The 16,486-nt window shown below is 38.5% G+C and overlaps 1 protein-coding gene across 4 annotated transcripts in view; it reads right to left on the bottom strand.

Moving 5' to 3' along the window:
* Positions 1-14,343, bottom strand: part of plcg1 (phospholipase C, gamma 1) — a 55,653-nt gene extending 41,310 nt beyond the window's left edge. For all 4 annotated transcript variants that reach the window (XM_079400902.1, XM_079400900.1, XM_079400903.1 and 1 more), the window contains exons 1-5: positions 14,181-14,343; positions 13,363-13,644; positions 3,695-3,847; positions 3,108-3,201; positions 1,250-1,297 (exon numbers count right to left, since the gene is read on the bottom strand). In XM_079400902.1, the coding sequence (XP_079257028.1) occupies positions 1,250-1,297; positions 3,108-3,201; positions 3,695-3,847; positions 13,363-13,579 (512 nt within the window). In that variant the 5' untranslated portion in view covers positions 13,580-13,644; positions 14,181-14,343. The remainder of the gene's footprint in view (positions 1-1,249; positions 1,298-3,107; positions 3,202-3,694; positions 3,848-13,362; positions 13,645-14,180) is intronic.
* Positions 14,344-16,486: the final 2,143 nt, after the last annotated feature.

The raw sequence follows: 16,486 nt of genomic DNA on the forward strand, positions 1-16,486 counted from the left end.
AAAAACTGTAATATTGTAAAATATTATTACAATTTAACATAAGTGTTTTCTGTGCAAATATATTGTAAAATGTAATTTATTTCTGTGATTTAAAGCTGAATTTTCAGTATCATTACTCCAGTGTCACATGATCCTTCAGAAATCATAATAATATGCTGATTTACAATCGGTTTTATTTATTTGTTTGGAACCTGTGATAGTTTTTTCAGGATTCTTTGATGAATAAAAAATGTGAAGACTTCTATTGTCAGAAAAGATTTAAATCGCTTTTTATTAATTTAACACATCCTTGCTGAATACAAGTATTAATTTCTTTCAAAAAAAATAATGACTGACCCCAAACTTTTGAATGGTAGTGTATAATGTCACAAAAGTTGTATTTTAAATAAATGCCGTTCTTTTGAACTTTTTATTCAGCGAAGAATCATGAAAATATCACAGGTTCCAAATAAATATGAAGCAGCACAACTGTTTCCAGCACTGATAATAAATCAGTATATTACACTGATTTCTGAAGATCATGTGACACTGAAGACTGGAGTCATGATGCTGAAAATACAGCTTTGCATCATAGAAATACATTACATTTTACAGTATATTCAAATAAAGAACAGCTCATTTAAATTGTAATAAAAGTTCACAATATTACCATTTTTTCTGTACTTTTCAATCAAATAAATGCAGCCTTGATAAGCATAAAAAACAGAGACAATGAGACACTGTCAGTTTGTACAGGTGAACTTTCCAGTGTGAGTGGAAAAGATTATTAATTTCTACTGTGTACGTCACTTATTTGATTTAGTCACAAGCTGGAAATGGCATGTATCTCCCCGCGACCACCATTTCATCCGAATGCAACACCTTAAACAAAGCTTGTGTGTCTTTCAGCCGCTCTCACTGTATTTACCTTCAGTATGTGTGTGTACACTCCTACACACACACTCATGTTCTGAGCTTTGTTTCCTGCTGCAGGATGTGCCGTCTCTGAGCTCTATTTACCCAACAGGAGTGTGTGTGTGTGTGTGTGTGTGTGTGTGTGTGTGTGTGTGTGTTTGTGTGTGGCCTGATAAGGCCTGGTACCTCTGAGTCAGCCATTTCTACCCTTAAAACACACACCTTAACACACACATATCACAAGAAAGATGAGATTAATCTCTACGGCAGGAAAACAGCTCAAATGCACAGTATCTCCTGTAGAGATCGTTATTTCCAGAAGTTGTGCGCTCCATTACACTGATACGAAACATACCTGTCTTCTCTGTTACGATCCACTGCGTAAAACTGCTTTCTCAGCCACCTGAGAAAAAAGAAAATACAGGACACGTTAATGTTCACATTTCAGGCACTTTTACACTTGACATGTGTCCCTGGAGCACAAAACCAGTCTTGATTCGCTGGGGTATATTTGTAGCAATAGCCAAAAATACATTGGGCCTCATTTATCAATCTAGCGCAGATCCGAGCGCACAAATCAGCTTACGACATTCGCATGCCGCCAATCCCATCGTACAAAAGACCGTACGTTGATGAATGTGGCGGCTGAAAACAATCATCATTTGAATATCACGCCCCTAAAAACACCCCGGTTTAGACGCCCCGCCCCTAGAGTTTACGACACGGACAAACACAACCCGGCCAAAAAGAGGAAGTTATCTAATGAAAGAGAAATCGATCTTACTCCAAAAACACCCGTTAGCCTCATAATTGCAAACAATGGCATTAATTGATATGTATATTAAATATATTTAATATGCATAAAACTAAACATTTATAAACACTTTATAGATTTAGGTCACCTTAATCCACAACAAACCCTTTAAATTTAACGGTATTACAGAACAAGAACGAAACAAATGAGTAGCTTTAAAATTATATATCAAACTATGAAGTAAAGGACAAATTAGGCTATAGTGGCAATCAATATAAACAATACAACGTCACGCTAAAATCAATTTATTAAAGCGAAACTAAGCGGCATTGGACTCACAAGCCTCTCTCATTCCACATCCATATGTTTCCATTTTTGCCATGTAACATTTGGTTGCTAAACTATTAATTATAACTATCTATGATGTAAACAAGGCTTTGTACTTCACTTCATTGAAACATCACCCTTCACAAGTGCAATACATGTTTGTTCGGCGCTGAACGCTGATTTTACAGGACCTTGTAAATTGTGCAGTGTTACATTTATGTTTGGTTGACTGCATTTGAGTTTGATTAATCGCTGAAATGTGTGTGTGAGGCACCTGCGTGATCACCCATCAGTTAAAGTTTGAAAAATAAAGATATAAAGAAAACAAATAAAGGCATTAAGAGTGTCACAAAAACGATTTTTCTTTTGTTAATTGTTAATTAAGATAAATATATTTTGTGTAGCCCTGTTTATTTTGTTCCCTTTATCATTTCTGTGTTTCTGCATTCAGGTGTGTGATTCCTCACGGTCTGCTGTTTATGCTGCTGTTTGCATATAAACCTAAAGCCCTGAAAGGAAAACAAAGCTTTGTTGATTTATGAAAGTAATCTAAATGAACAAAATGCTGTCATTATACAATTCTCCGGCATTCTCTGCTGCACACAAGTTCAGGCTAACTCAAAAACACGAGCTCAGACCTGATCGTAGCCACCGCTCACGTCCATACTGATACATTCCTAGTTTTGCGTAGAAACGACCTTACGCCCAATTTTCGGTCGTATGTTCGTTTCGTAAATGAGGCCCTTTGTATGGGTCAAAATGATCCATTTTTCTTTTATGCTAAATATCATTAGGATATTAAATAAAGATGATCAACATCTACCATAAATATATCAAAGCTTAATTTTTGATTAGTAATATGCATAGCTAAGAACTTCATTCGGACAAATTTAAAGGTGATTTTGTCAATATTTTGATTTTGCACCCTCAGAAATCCGGTATCTCGGCCAAATACTGTCCTAACAAACCATACAGCAATGGAAAGATTATTTATTCTTATTTATATATATTTGATTTTAATTGACCCTTGACTGGTTTTGTGGTCCAGGGTCACATAAGTGAACCCAGAGCTTAATGGTTTTCATCAATCGATATCTACAGGGAGGGGTGCATGTAAAAGGTCAAAGGTCACCTCTCTATCTGCAGGGGTGTGGGGGAGAGTATCGTATCGGACATCAGCCAGCTCAAACCCTTCACCCACATGACCATCTCCTCGTCTGAGGTCGCTGCAGCAGACAGAACAACACCAGCATGAATAAATGTGTGTGTGTGAGCATGTGTGTGAGCGTGTGTGTGTGTGTGTGTGAGAGCGTGTGTGTGTGTGTGAGCGTGTGTGTGTGTGAGCGTGTGTGTGTGTGTGTGTGAGCGTGTGTGTGTGTGTGTGTGAGCGTGTGTGTGAGAGCGTGTGTGTGTGTGTGTGAGCGTGTGTGTGAGAGCGTGTGTGTGAGAGCGTGTGTGTGAGCGTGTGTGAGCGTGTGTGAGCGCGTGTGTGTGTGTGTGAGCGTGTGTGTGTGTGAGAGCGTGTGTGTGTGAGTGTGTGAGCGTGTGTGTGAGAGCGTGTGTGTGTGTGTGTGTGTGAGCGTGTGTGTGAGCGTGTGTGTGTGTGAGAGCGTGTGTGTGTGTGTGTGAGCGTGTGTGTGAGAGCGTGTGTGTGTGTGTGTGTGTGTGAGCGTGTGTGTGTGTACAGAAGCGATGCACAGCAGCAGAGTTATGGTTTACCTGCCAGACTGAGCGCTTTGAGCCGAAACTCTGTGCCGTAGAGGATGACGAAGCAGTGGGCCTGGTCAGGCCGGGCGGTCGAGTCCTCCACATATCGCTCGAAGTCCCGTGACTTCTGGCCCATGCGGATCTCCTTAATCTCCCGAATGTCAACTGAAAGAGACACGAGAGACGGACCGGAGTAAATCAAACAATTCACAATAAGGATTAAACTGCAATGAAATAGTGGGATTTTTTTTTTATCACAACAGGAAAGAAACATTTAGGTTTTTATTGAAGTGCCCCTATTATGGATGTTTCATGCAGTAACACAGCTCTAATGAATGAAAACATCCTGCACAGTTTTCAATCTGAAACTGCACCGTGTATAAAGTTATAGTCTCTCAAAAGAAAGAGTCGACTCTGAATCATCGAAAAAGAGTCGTTTTTAAAATATTAGCATGAAATATTAGCATATTGCTGGTCACTTGTCTTTTCACTTTGGTCTGAATGAAAATGCTAATTCATTCTTCGCCACTAGGTGCCACTTTTCCAGCAAAAGCAGCACTGCACTCACAAACACTGCTTTATCAGGCATTACAGGCGAGATGAAATGAAATCGACCAATCACCGCAGATTAGTGTCACGCAAAGGAGGGGTTTGGAAAAATCAATCGTTGAGCAAGAAAGGTAAAAATAAATGCATATTATAAGAGAATGAAAGTGTTTTTTGACCTTGCATGCATGTCAACCTGGTGTTGGGGACTCCCGAAACCAAAATATGAACCTTTCATAACCCATAATAGAGGCACTTCAATGTATTTTAACTAGTGCGAATCTTTGGGTTGATGGGGAATCGATTTACTTCAGGCTTTAAAAAGCATTTTTTGGTAATTCAAAGCAATTGGATTCAATTCATAAACTCACCAACTGTTTTAAACAGTACTCTTTAATGTTTTTAAGAAGTGTCTTTCTGCTCAGAGGATGCATTTATTTGATCAATAATACAGTAAAACAAGTAATATTGTGAAATATTATTAGTTTAAAACAGCAGTTTTCTATATGAATGTGTTAAACTTAAAAATTTCATGAATACAAATATTTTGTTTCAAAAATAGAAAAGAATGAAATGACTCCAACATTTTGAATGGTAGCGTACTTCCATCAGTTTTTATTAGATTCAGTATTGGTTAACCGGACAGGATTATTTAAATACTTCCCCTAATGTCACTTCACTAGCTTACTGCAGCAAAATATGACTTGACAGGAACCAGATTATCTACGTTTGGAAGTTGCAATAAAACAACAGAGAGTTACTTCATGTGATATTTCAGTTTTTCTTTTTTAATAAATCTGCAAGAATGTCAACAATTCTGTGTTTTTCTGTCAATATGACGTGCTGTGTGTACATTAATGAGGAAAAAATGAACTTAAATGATTTTAGCAAACGGCTGCAATATAACAAAGAGTGAAAAATTTAAGGGGGTCTGAATACTTTCCGTACCCACTGTATATATGATGATTTAACACCACATTATTACATGTGATACCATCGCTGTACATGATCCCACCACAGGACAGGAAGAGCAGCAGAAATAATGGATGTGAACCTGCATCACCGACACAAGCACCACAGCGCAACACGAAAACAATTAGAGCAACACTTCAGATTACCAAAAAGGGCATGAAAAGCTGTTTGTTTCTTAATATGTTTAATAGTGTAAACGGAACAATGATAAATAACAGGTTCTAGGGCTTTACGTAAGCTTGATAGTTAAAAAAGGGTAACACTTTAGAACAGGGAACACTTATTCACTATTAACTATGACTTTTCCCTCAGTTAACTCCTAATTTGCTGCTTATTAATAGTCAGTAAACTAGTTATTAAGTTTAGGTATTGGGTAGGATTAGGGATGTAGAATAAGGCATTAATATGTGCTTAATTAGCATGGCTACTATTCTAGTAATATGCATGTTAATAAGCATAATATCTCTATAATAATAGATGTAACCGTAAAATAAAGTTTTACCATACCTCAAAAAAGTAAAGCCAAAATGAACTGCAAATGTGCCAAATGAGAAGAAAAAGCGGCTTTGGTGAGTAAATAAAGTTTTTACTTGTTAGACCAGAATTTGATTTATTTATTTATTTTCAGAAAAGACTAGTGCTGTCAAACGAATCGCATCCAAAATAAAAGTTTTTGTTTACATAATATGTGTGTGTTCTGTGCATATTTATTATGAATATATAAATACACACACATGTATAAATTTTAGAAAAATATGTTGTGTTTATATTAAATATATTCATATATAAATGATATGAATATAAATATATACATGCATAAATAAATTTTCAAAATATATACTGTGTGTGTGTGTATTTATATATACATAAATATACAAAGTACACACACATATTATGTAAACAAAAACTGTTATATTTGTTTGCAATTAATCGTTTGCCAGCACTAGAAAAGACACCAAATTGCAATATTATTGAAGACGAATAGGAAGAATCTGGATCTCGAAAGTACCATGACTGAACCGAATCAAAAACAGAAACAAGCTGTGCATTAAAGAAAACCTCTGTCACAACACCGCTTCTGTCTGTAAGAAATATTCATGGCTAAATTCTCAATTGGCCCATTTAAAGGTGTGGCAAAAGGTTAATTTTGGAGGCTGCCTGTAAGTCTCAGCAGAAGACACAGAGTCTCTGTGTGTCTCCAGTTTCTCCTCTCGCTCTTTAACCGCACTCATCCTGTGCTGCTCTGACACAGACACAGGTGCCATTAAATAAGTCCTCGAAGTCACGTCATAAACCGTGAATTCCAGCAGAACACGCTATAAAATCTTTATTATATTTGCATTATTCTGGATCTCTATTGTGACAGTGCTGTAGTAACTACAGAAACTGTAGAAACTAATCAAATTTAGTCTTTAAACTGTAACACAGAGTGACACTTATAGAGCCCAATACAGTCATTTCTATTGATGCTTAGGGTTTTCAAGAGGTCTGAAAATCTCAAATAAAGCAATAATCGCAGTGATTTTAGAGCAGCTACAGGTTGTTGATAGGCCCTTCGTAAGGCTGATTACTTTCATAAAAAGATTACTACAGATATAGCTAGCAAGGTTGCAGAATTAACACGCAGCAAAAATAACGTATCAATTTATTGATAAATGAAGCAATGTATCTCTTCAGTGTTTAGGAGAATACCTGCCAAGCAACACACAGATATACTGACATCATGAGTTCACCGGTATGTATTCACAAAATATACTTTATAAGTACTCAACCGATCATGAACTATACATTTTATAGATTTTATTTTCTTCATTCACTTAAATATTTCTAATATTCAAATTCAAAGTCAAAGACATAAAGGGAAAATGTCAGTCAAAACTAGATGTTAAAACCACAAGAGCATTCTAAGTAAAAACCACATGCGTGTGCATCACTTGTTTCACAACAACCTTTAAAAAAAATATTCAAACCCCTTCAAAACACACAGCATTGTTCTCATCTTGAATATTTTCCGTCCTTCTGCATTCAAATTGGTTTTAATCAGTGCTTACCACACATGAAACTCAACACTTAAATTAAAAATGCATGCAATTTGAAATTTTGCATCCATTTTTATTGTTGTTTTATTAAATTTAACAAATAACCATTTTATCTTGCATTCACATGAGCATCATGTTCAACACACCAGTGATTAAAGTTATAATTTAACAGTCCTTTAGCATTAATTCTTTTAGATGATCGTACCAATATTTATTCTGTACCGAGACCGTTTCTCTCTCCACTCCACTTCCAGTCAGCATCGCACAAACACAAACCAGTCATACATGCAGCAAAACGTCCCAGTGCTGCTCAGCCAATCACATACGAGGAGCAGACGAGACTTCAGACTAGTGCTGTCAAACGATTAATCACATCCAAAATAAAAGATTTTGTTTACATAATATATGTGTGTGTGTCACAACTCATTCAGGAGAAGGGAAACGCGGAGGCGAGGAACTTCTTGAATTACATCAGATCTTTATTTACCAAACTCGGGGATCACTGGAGACACAGAGGAACATGGAATGACGATAAGACCGGACACAGAGGCAGGGAAACACAGGGCTTATGAACAGAGGAGTAAACTAGATAATTAACAACACAGGGCTGGGGACTAATGAACTAATTGATGACAAACGAGGACAGGAACAGGAACAAAACCAAATAAGGGCATAAGGAAAAACAGGGAGCACGTGGAAACACAAGACACAGGGAAACAAAGTCTGATATCACGCCCCCCTCCGGAAGGCGTGTCCTCCTGCCATATACCATCCAACGGGGAGGGCGGGTGGGCGCTCTGGAGGCCTCCAGGGATCAGGGGGCAGGTGACCGGCCTGCAGAGCAGCGCCCGTTCCGGGAGCCATGGCGGGACAGGTAGCTTGGGCGGCCATGGCGGAGCAGGGAGCTTGGCAGGTCCGCCTCCGAGACCGCGGCCCCAGCCCCCGCCTCTTCGGCAGGAGCCCTACTGCTACCCCAAACCCCCCCCAAAAAATCCTTGGGGGAAGTAGGGGCTCGATGGTAGCGTGGACACTTGGGGCCGCTCGGGCAGCGTGGACACTTGGGGGGCTCTGGACGGAACCAGCGGTGTTGACGGAGAGCTGGACGGGACCAGCGGAGACGTAGGAAGACGCTTGCGAGGAGCAGGCACTGAAGGGCGCTTGCGAGGAGCAGGCACAGGTTTGGAGAGAGTTTCATCCGGAGGGCTTGCCACACTCTCCGCCGGAGGGCCTGCCATACTCTCTGCCGGAGGGCTTGCCAGAGCTGCGGACGGTGGCGTGAATTTCCCCACGGGTGGCTGACTTGCGTTGTCCGCTGACGGGGGCTGTTTTGCGCTGGCCACGGACGGCGGCGGGCTCAGGAGAGCCGCGGACGACGGTGGGCTGGTTCTGGCACGGGCCCGGACGCTCCCCAGTCTGTCTGGGAGGTCCACGGGACGGTTGTAATTGGCCCAAAGTCAGAACAGCTTGTTAAGCGTGGCATCATCCCACACCGTCGCTGCAGCGATATTGCAGAAGACCTCTGCATACACATAAAAGGGGTGATCCTGACGGGCTAGGACGGCGAAGCGGGAGGCGGCGTCCATGCCACGGGAAAAAACAGGAACAAGCAAAAAACCTTTAAAACGGGAACGCCGCTTACTTTGTCTAGGTCTGGTCTTCTGTCACGACACACTCTGCAGCTAGGAACGAGGAGGCGAGGAACTGCTTAAATAAACTCAGATCTTTATTTACCAAACTCGGGGATCACTGGAGACACAGAGGAACATGGAATGACGATAAGACCAGGCACAGAAGCAGGGAAACACAGGGCTTATGAACAGAGGAGTAAACTAGATAATTAACAACACAGGGCTGGGGACTAATGAATTAATTGATGACAAACGAGGACAGGAACAGGAACAAAACCAAATAAGGGCATAAGGAAACACAGGGAGCACGTGGAAACACAAGACACAGGGAAACAAAGTCTGATATCGTACGGTGTATATTTATTATGTATATATAAGGACACAAACATACAACATATATTTTGAAAATATTTACATGTATATGTTTATATTCATATAAATTATATTATGTGTGACCCTGGACCACAAAACCTTAAGTCTTAAGTTGCTGGGGTATATTTGTAGCAATAGCCAAAAATACATTGCATGGGTCAAAATTATCGATTTCTCTTTTATGCCAAAAATCATTAGGTTATTAAGTAAAGATCATGTTCCGTGAAGATATTTTGGAAATTTCTCACCGTAAATATATCAAAACTTAATTTTTGATTAGTAATACGCATTGCTAAGAACTTCATTTGAACAACTTTAAAGGTGATTTTCTCAATATTTAGATTTTTTTGCTCCCTCAGATTCTAGATTTTCAAATAGTTGTATCTCAGACAAATATTGTCCGATCATAACAAACCATACATCAATGGAAATATAATTTATTTACACTCAAGACTGGTTTTGTGGTCCAGGGTCACATGTATTTAATATATGAACGCAACATATTTTTCTTAAATATATATATGCATGTGTGTGTATTTATATATACATAAATATACACAGTACACACATATTATGTAAACAAAAACTTTAATCGTTTGACAGCACTAGTTATATATTAATAAAAATATTTATATATATTATAAATTATATGAATATAAATATAAACATGTACATGTTTTCAAAATATATACTGCATGTGTGTGTATGTATATATACATAATAAATATAAACAGTAAACTCACATATGCTATGTAAACAAAAACTTTTATTTTGGATACGATTAATCGTTTGACAGCACTAGTACAAACTAATATCACTCCAAAGTGAACAGCTTTTCATTAACCAGTAATTCACCAGCAATGTTACTGCACTGAGATCAGATCACCAAACGTGTTCATTTCACACACTTGTCTGAACCTCTTAACTGACCTCATGACAGATAAATGACAGACAGCCAATCAAATCACTGCTCTGGACCCTATCTGTCAAACTGGGCTCTCTGTGACTTGCAATGATATTTTGTTAGATATATATTCTGTGAGTAAGACATGGTCCTAAGGTCAATTGTCATAAAAATGTCCTTAATGAGACCAATGAAGAAACTAATCAAATCAGATGTAGCATAATTCAAATCTAAACCCATAAATCAAAGACTTACTTGTACAGAATTCATTTCACAAGCACTTGAACTAATTAACTTGCTAATTAAGTGACCCCAATCATATTTAGAAGCAGAAATATAATGTTGATTTTTCATTGCTAGCTTCTTAAATGATCGCAAAAGTTTTAGTTTGATGTTTGTGGGATCTTTTAAAGCTACAATGAGCTTTGAATGTCAAAAGATCAAGGTCAATATGCTTTAAAATGTTGATGATGTGATCTGATCTTTCGGTTTACATCCATCAAACGATCAGATTAGACGACATACCTTTCATTGGTGAAGTATTAAACTCAACCAATTACCAAGAATTTTCATCAACATACATATCATTCATCTCTAAACCAAGAGTTTATTTGAACAGAACTATTATTTTAACTTGTTTAGATTAAGTCTTTCTGTAAGATGACTTTCTGACCCAAATCCACATGAACTAAATCAGATTTGTTCTCTGATCAACTCGACTCGCCAGAATCTACAAGAACAAAGTCCTTGCGTAACACCCAACATATGACCTCAGTCAGCAGGGCCAGATACTAGTGTCCACATTTGCTCCATCTGTTTCTTTTTATATGATAAAGTTGGAGAGTACAAACACAACAGCCTGTGGAGGAAGCCCCTCTCTGAGACACACACTCACACACACACACACACACACACACACACACACACTCACACACACACACACAGGACAAAGGCAGCTGGAGCTCAGGCTTGGTGGAAGAGAACTGCTTGACAATTCCAAACAGGGCAGCAGGAAACACAAGCACAACCGAGAGTCTTCCTGTCTCACACACACACACACACACACACACCTTAAGAGAGTTTCACCACAGGAAAATCCATCAGAATGAAAATCTCTTAAAGCACAGTTTGTCCAAACACGCGAATACACTTTTGGTTACTGTGAGCTTTATTAATGGCTGATTCTGTGATATCGGAGCGTGACGTTTTGGTGTAGATCCACCTCGGCTTACAAACCAACCGAAACATTCATAAGTGAGCTTATCTGAGGTGCTGATAAGGAGTGACGCACTGATTATCAGTCAAAATAAAGAAACGCGTTAGCACGATCATTTGAGCATGAAGACCAAACCAAGCACATCTGAACTGTTCAAATCTGTACGTCACCTGCCACGCAAAAACAAGTGCTTGAAACGGTTTTAACTGGTCCATACGGTAAAACTGCATTCCAAAACAACATCGTTCATATCGCAAATAAAGCAGCGCTTTCTAAAGTCCTGTCGTTAACAGCCTCTGAAAACAATGTGTAAACGTTACATGAAGATCAAATAGGCCTAGACCGTCAGGAAAATACTTGCAAGTTGCCATTAAAAAAAAACAAAAAAAAAAAAACACACAATGTTTATGAAAAACAGGGCAAATGAAACCAAAACTTCACTAGTAGTGGTTAACTAGTAGCAAATGTAATTCATATTTCCCCAATCAAAAGTACCATGCAAATATCAAACATCCTCCCATCTCTCTCGACTAGAAATGCACTGAAATTTTGGCAACCCTAAATATGTCCAAAACCAAAACTTTGGTTAAAGTCATTGATGAAAAAGTCACAATTCACAAGCACTTCTCCATGAAGTAACACCCGTCTGCTGAACCTCGACCAAAAATATGTCAAATACCAAGTTCAATAACCCAATTACCCAAACTTTATTTTCATTTCTTGACTAAATTAAAACTGGAATTTTAGTTTCAACCAAAAAAAAAATCATTTTATCACTACTTATGACCAATAAAATGATGATTACTGGATTTTTAACATTAGTTTGTAGTCTGTAGGGAGCACACTCATGGAAATATTTAAATAGCAAAACTGATATTATTTTATTCATTTCCATTGCTTTCTCAGACTTGGAATTATCATTTTAAAGTATGTTGACATCTGCATCTTCAGACTGATCTCTGTGCAAATTTCCTGTAAAAGTTCTTCAAGAGATCAAATAAACGAGTATATGCTTCATAACACACAATTTGGGTCAATTCAATCCATGCACGCCTAAATATGGACGACTTGAACAACCTCACACGACAGACATAGTCTAATCAGTTTGTTAAATCCTAACATTCAGCAGAGCAGCCCTACTACGTCTGATTTAAGAGCGTCACATATAACTTCAGATGCACAAGTACACCTCGCTGAGGCTCATTGGGTGTTTTTTTCTTCTGTTTAGCATGGCTGGTGCATCCGGAGCAAAGCGCAGCTGTGTGTAAGACATCCCGCCGCAGGAAAACAGCAGCGCAGATGGGCCTGCCCTACAATCAGAGCCCAGACGAGCAGCACAAAACCATTTAGTGTTACCAAACATGATCACAACAATTCAATTCAGAGCAACACACAACAATCACTGAGAATCCAGAGGCTGAAGATGCATTTTGAGGCGGTAGAAACCAAAAATTGTTATACTTTATGTAAATATCAAACCAAACGGTAACACTTGAGTATAGGGACCAGTTCTCATTATTAACTAGTTGCTTATTAGCATGCCTATTATCATCATACTGGCTGTTTATAAAGCATATATTCTGCATGACCATAATCCTAATCCTACCCAACACCTAAACTACCTCCCTAACTATTAATAAGCAGCAAATTATGAGTTAATTGAGGCAAAAGTCACAGTTAATAGTTTGTTAATGGCAAGAATTGGACTTTAAATTAGTGTGACCAACCAAACAGTCATAACACCCATCATTTTCTACCAAGAAAACTAAACTATGAAGCTCTTCATATGAAAACATTAACAGCAGGTTCCCAAACAGAATAAGCTTTTATAAACAACCACTATAAAGGAAATTGCATTAAGCATATTTATTAATAGCACATTCAAAACCCAAACTGTGGTTATGAATTATGCAAATATAACACCAACTACCCTTTTCTGAACCCATAATGCCAAGCACTGATTTATCACCCACCAATGTTAACTTAAACCAGCCTTAACTTACTCTCGCCCTCGATTTTATCCGTTCCTCTGGTCCAGATGATCTGCCTGGTCTCCAGCTTGACTTGAAACGTCCTTCTCTCCGGCCTCTGGGACTTCTTGGAGTAAAAGAGCGTCAATACAGTGCCCAGCTCCAGATCCCGGTAGAGATTGTTCACCTCGGTGTCGCTCAGCGTCCAGGGTCCAGGTCCATTGGAGGCGAAGCCCGCGGTCGCAGCCATTTCCCCTGTTTGTTCTTCAGTTCCTTTCCGAATAATTCACAGCCTCCCAGGCCTGATGAGGACACCTATGAAAATAAGGAAGAAAAGGGCATTAGAAAAAATCACAAAACAACACTATGAAATAGTAGCAGCATTGAAAACACACAGAGGCCTGCTGTAAAATCATCCACATGTGTCCATTTAACTTACTGGCCTTTTTGGTGGTTATATAGACAGATTATACATGACAGAAATGTAATATGGTGAATGCCTGATGATAATGCATGGATTATTATAACATATAAATGAACAACACCGATCATAAGAATCCTTCCTCTAATGCATACTGTAACACTCGAGTGTTTAAATAGAGCTCATCTAATATTATTTAGCTGAATGCAATCAATAAGATCGCTTTATACAGAAGCAATCAATGCATACTAACAAACCAACAAAAAAAAAATCACTGATGCTTATTAATAATAATGTTAAAAACGACACATTTCTAAATTATTTCAACACACCGATCAGATTTGAAAGGCTATTTGATGCAATAGAGAGATGGGAGCGTGCATATTGTTGGTAACGATGATCATAATAACACAGGTTTGTTTAGTCTTACCGTGTATGGATGCAGCTGGCTCTGTGGGACTCAGTAGAAGCAGAAACACGATCTCAGCAGCGCTCATGTCGTCCTGTGCTCCTGATCAGACGCGGGTTTAGCGGATCCGAGCGGCGGTGTGAGGTCTGCTCTCCGCCATGAGAGTAAGAGCCCTTCCCCCATCAGCCGATCCCTACAGCGCGGGCGCAGTGTGCTCTGTTTGGATTAGTACACTGCAATACTATACTTCCTATCTTTCACAGTGTGCATATTACACATTTAATTTCCTGTATGATCTGGACACACAGGTGACCTAGGCAACATTAGTGTACTGCTTACTATTTTGTGTAAAAAGTATGTGAAACACTATTTAGTGTGGTTATGTTCAGAACGGAATACTAGTTGCTCACTGATCAGTATGTACTGTATACTACACTATTTTAAAGCGTGTGAAATAGTACGCATTAAGGCTGTTTGGAATAGCACATTACTATAATACCAAACATGTGCCTTCTACAGTATATAGTGTATATACTATGCACAGTATTTGAATTTTTCGTGTGAACTGGACACCCAGGTGACCTAGGCTATGTTTGGAAGACATTATTAGCATACTGCTTACCCAGGGGACACTAGCTTACTGCTTACTACATACTTCATAGGATGAAATGTGTGCTGCCTACTATTTTGTGTAAAACTAATGTGAAACACTATTCTGTGTGGTTATGCTCATAATGGGATATTAGTTGCTTACTCTTCAGTATGTACTGTGTAATTCACACTATTTCTTAAATAATACGCATGAGTGTTTTGAATAGCATACACTCTAAAAAATGCTGGGGTAAATACAACCCAGGGGTGGGTAAAATAAGGACAAACCCAGCGATTGGGTTGTTTTGACCCAGACGTTGGGTTACTGCTCAGAAGGTTGGGATAAACATTTAACCCAACTGTTGGATGAAAACAACCCAATCGCTGGGTTTGTCCTTATTTAATACCATACTTATGCCTTCTGCAAAATATAGTGTGTGTATATCATGCACAGTGTTTGAATTTTCTGTCTGAACTGGATACTCAGGTGACCTAGACTGTTTGGAATACATTACTAGTGTTCTGCTTACTCTATACCACACAGTATGCACTGTATACTGCCTACTATTTTGCACAAAAACTATGTGAACCTATGGCTATGTTCAGAATGGAATACTGGTTGATTATTGTTCAGTGTGTACTATGCACTGCACAGTATTTCTTAAAATGTTAAAAGTATGCATTATGGTTCTTTGGAATAGTACTGTACTACAATACCAGAATTACTATAGCTGCAATATATAGTGTGTATATTATGCACAGTATTTGAATTGGACACCCAGGTGACCTATACTATTATGTTTGGAATACAATACTAGCAAACTGCTTACTATATACTATATACTGCATGCACTGTGTACTACCTACAATTTTCTGTATAAAAAAAGTACTTGAAAGAGTGTTTAGTGTGGTTATGTTCAGAATAGTTTGAAACTTGAAATTTGGACATGCTACACCCGCCATGTTGTTGCTGTCATGTGACCGACCAGCATTAGTTACATTGCTACTTTTTGCATACTGTTTTTCAAATACCATAAGTTTGGACATACTACTCTTTTAGTGCACTGTTTTTACATACTATATAGTATGTAAGTAGGCATATTCAGATGTATGCTTGAATACAATACTAGCGAACTGCTTATTATATGCTGCACAGTATGCACTGTGTACAGCCTACTACTTTGATCAAGATATGAAATACTACTTCTGGTTCACTTCTTACACTGGAAATGAAAATCTAGTGATGTGCATTGATTGCATCGTGGCTGCAATGCCATGCAGTGTGCTCTAGATACTGCATACTAGCAAAACCAAAAAGATGACGTTGCACATTAGACATCAGGACTGCTCTGTTGCTCATAACCCAACACATAGTCTACTTATGTGCACACTGACTACTCTTTCTTCATATCATTATCAAACCAGGATTTGAAGTTTACACTCGCCACTGGAATGATGTCAGTGGAGGAGAGACTTAATTATGTTGACTTCTGTGAGGAATCAGTTGATCACTTTATGAATTGACAGCCTGTCCACTACTCTTCAACGTATTTATCTGAGCTGTATCCTTATAAGCTTCTGTTGGTCAATAGATTTCTGATTCTGAAACTCCTTTAAAAGCATAACTTTTTTTTTTTTTTTTTTTCATATTTTGCAAAACAAAACTGGAATGCAGCATAATGTTACTCCAGACATACATGCACAATGCCCTCATAGGATGAGGTTATAAACCAAAG

This window comes from Barbus barbus, assembly GCF_936440315.1.
Source record: "Barbus barbus genome assembly, chromosome: 40".
Taxonomy (NCBI): domain Eukaryota; kingdom Metazoa; phylum Chordata; class Actinopteri; order Cypriniformes; family Cyprinidae; genus Barbus; species Barbus barbus.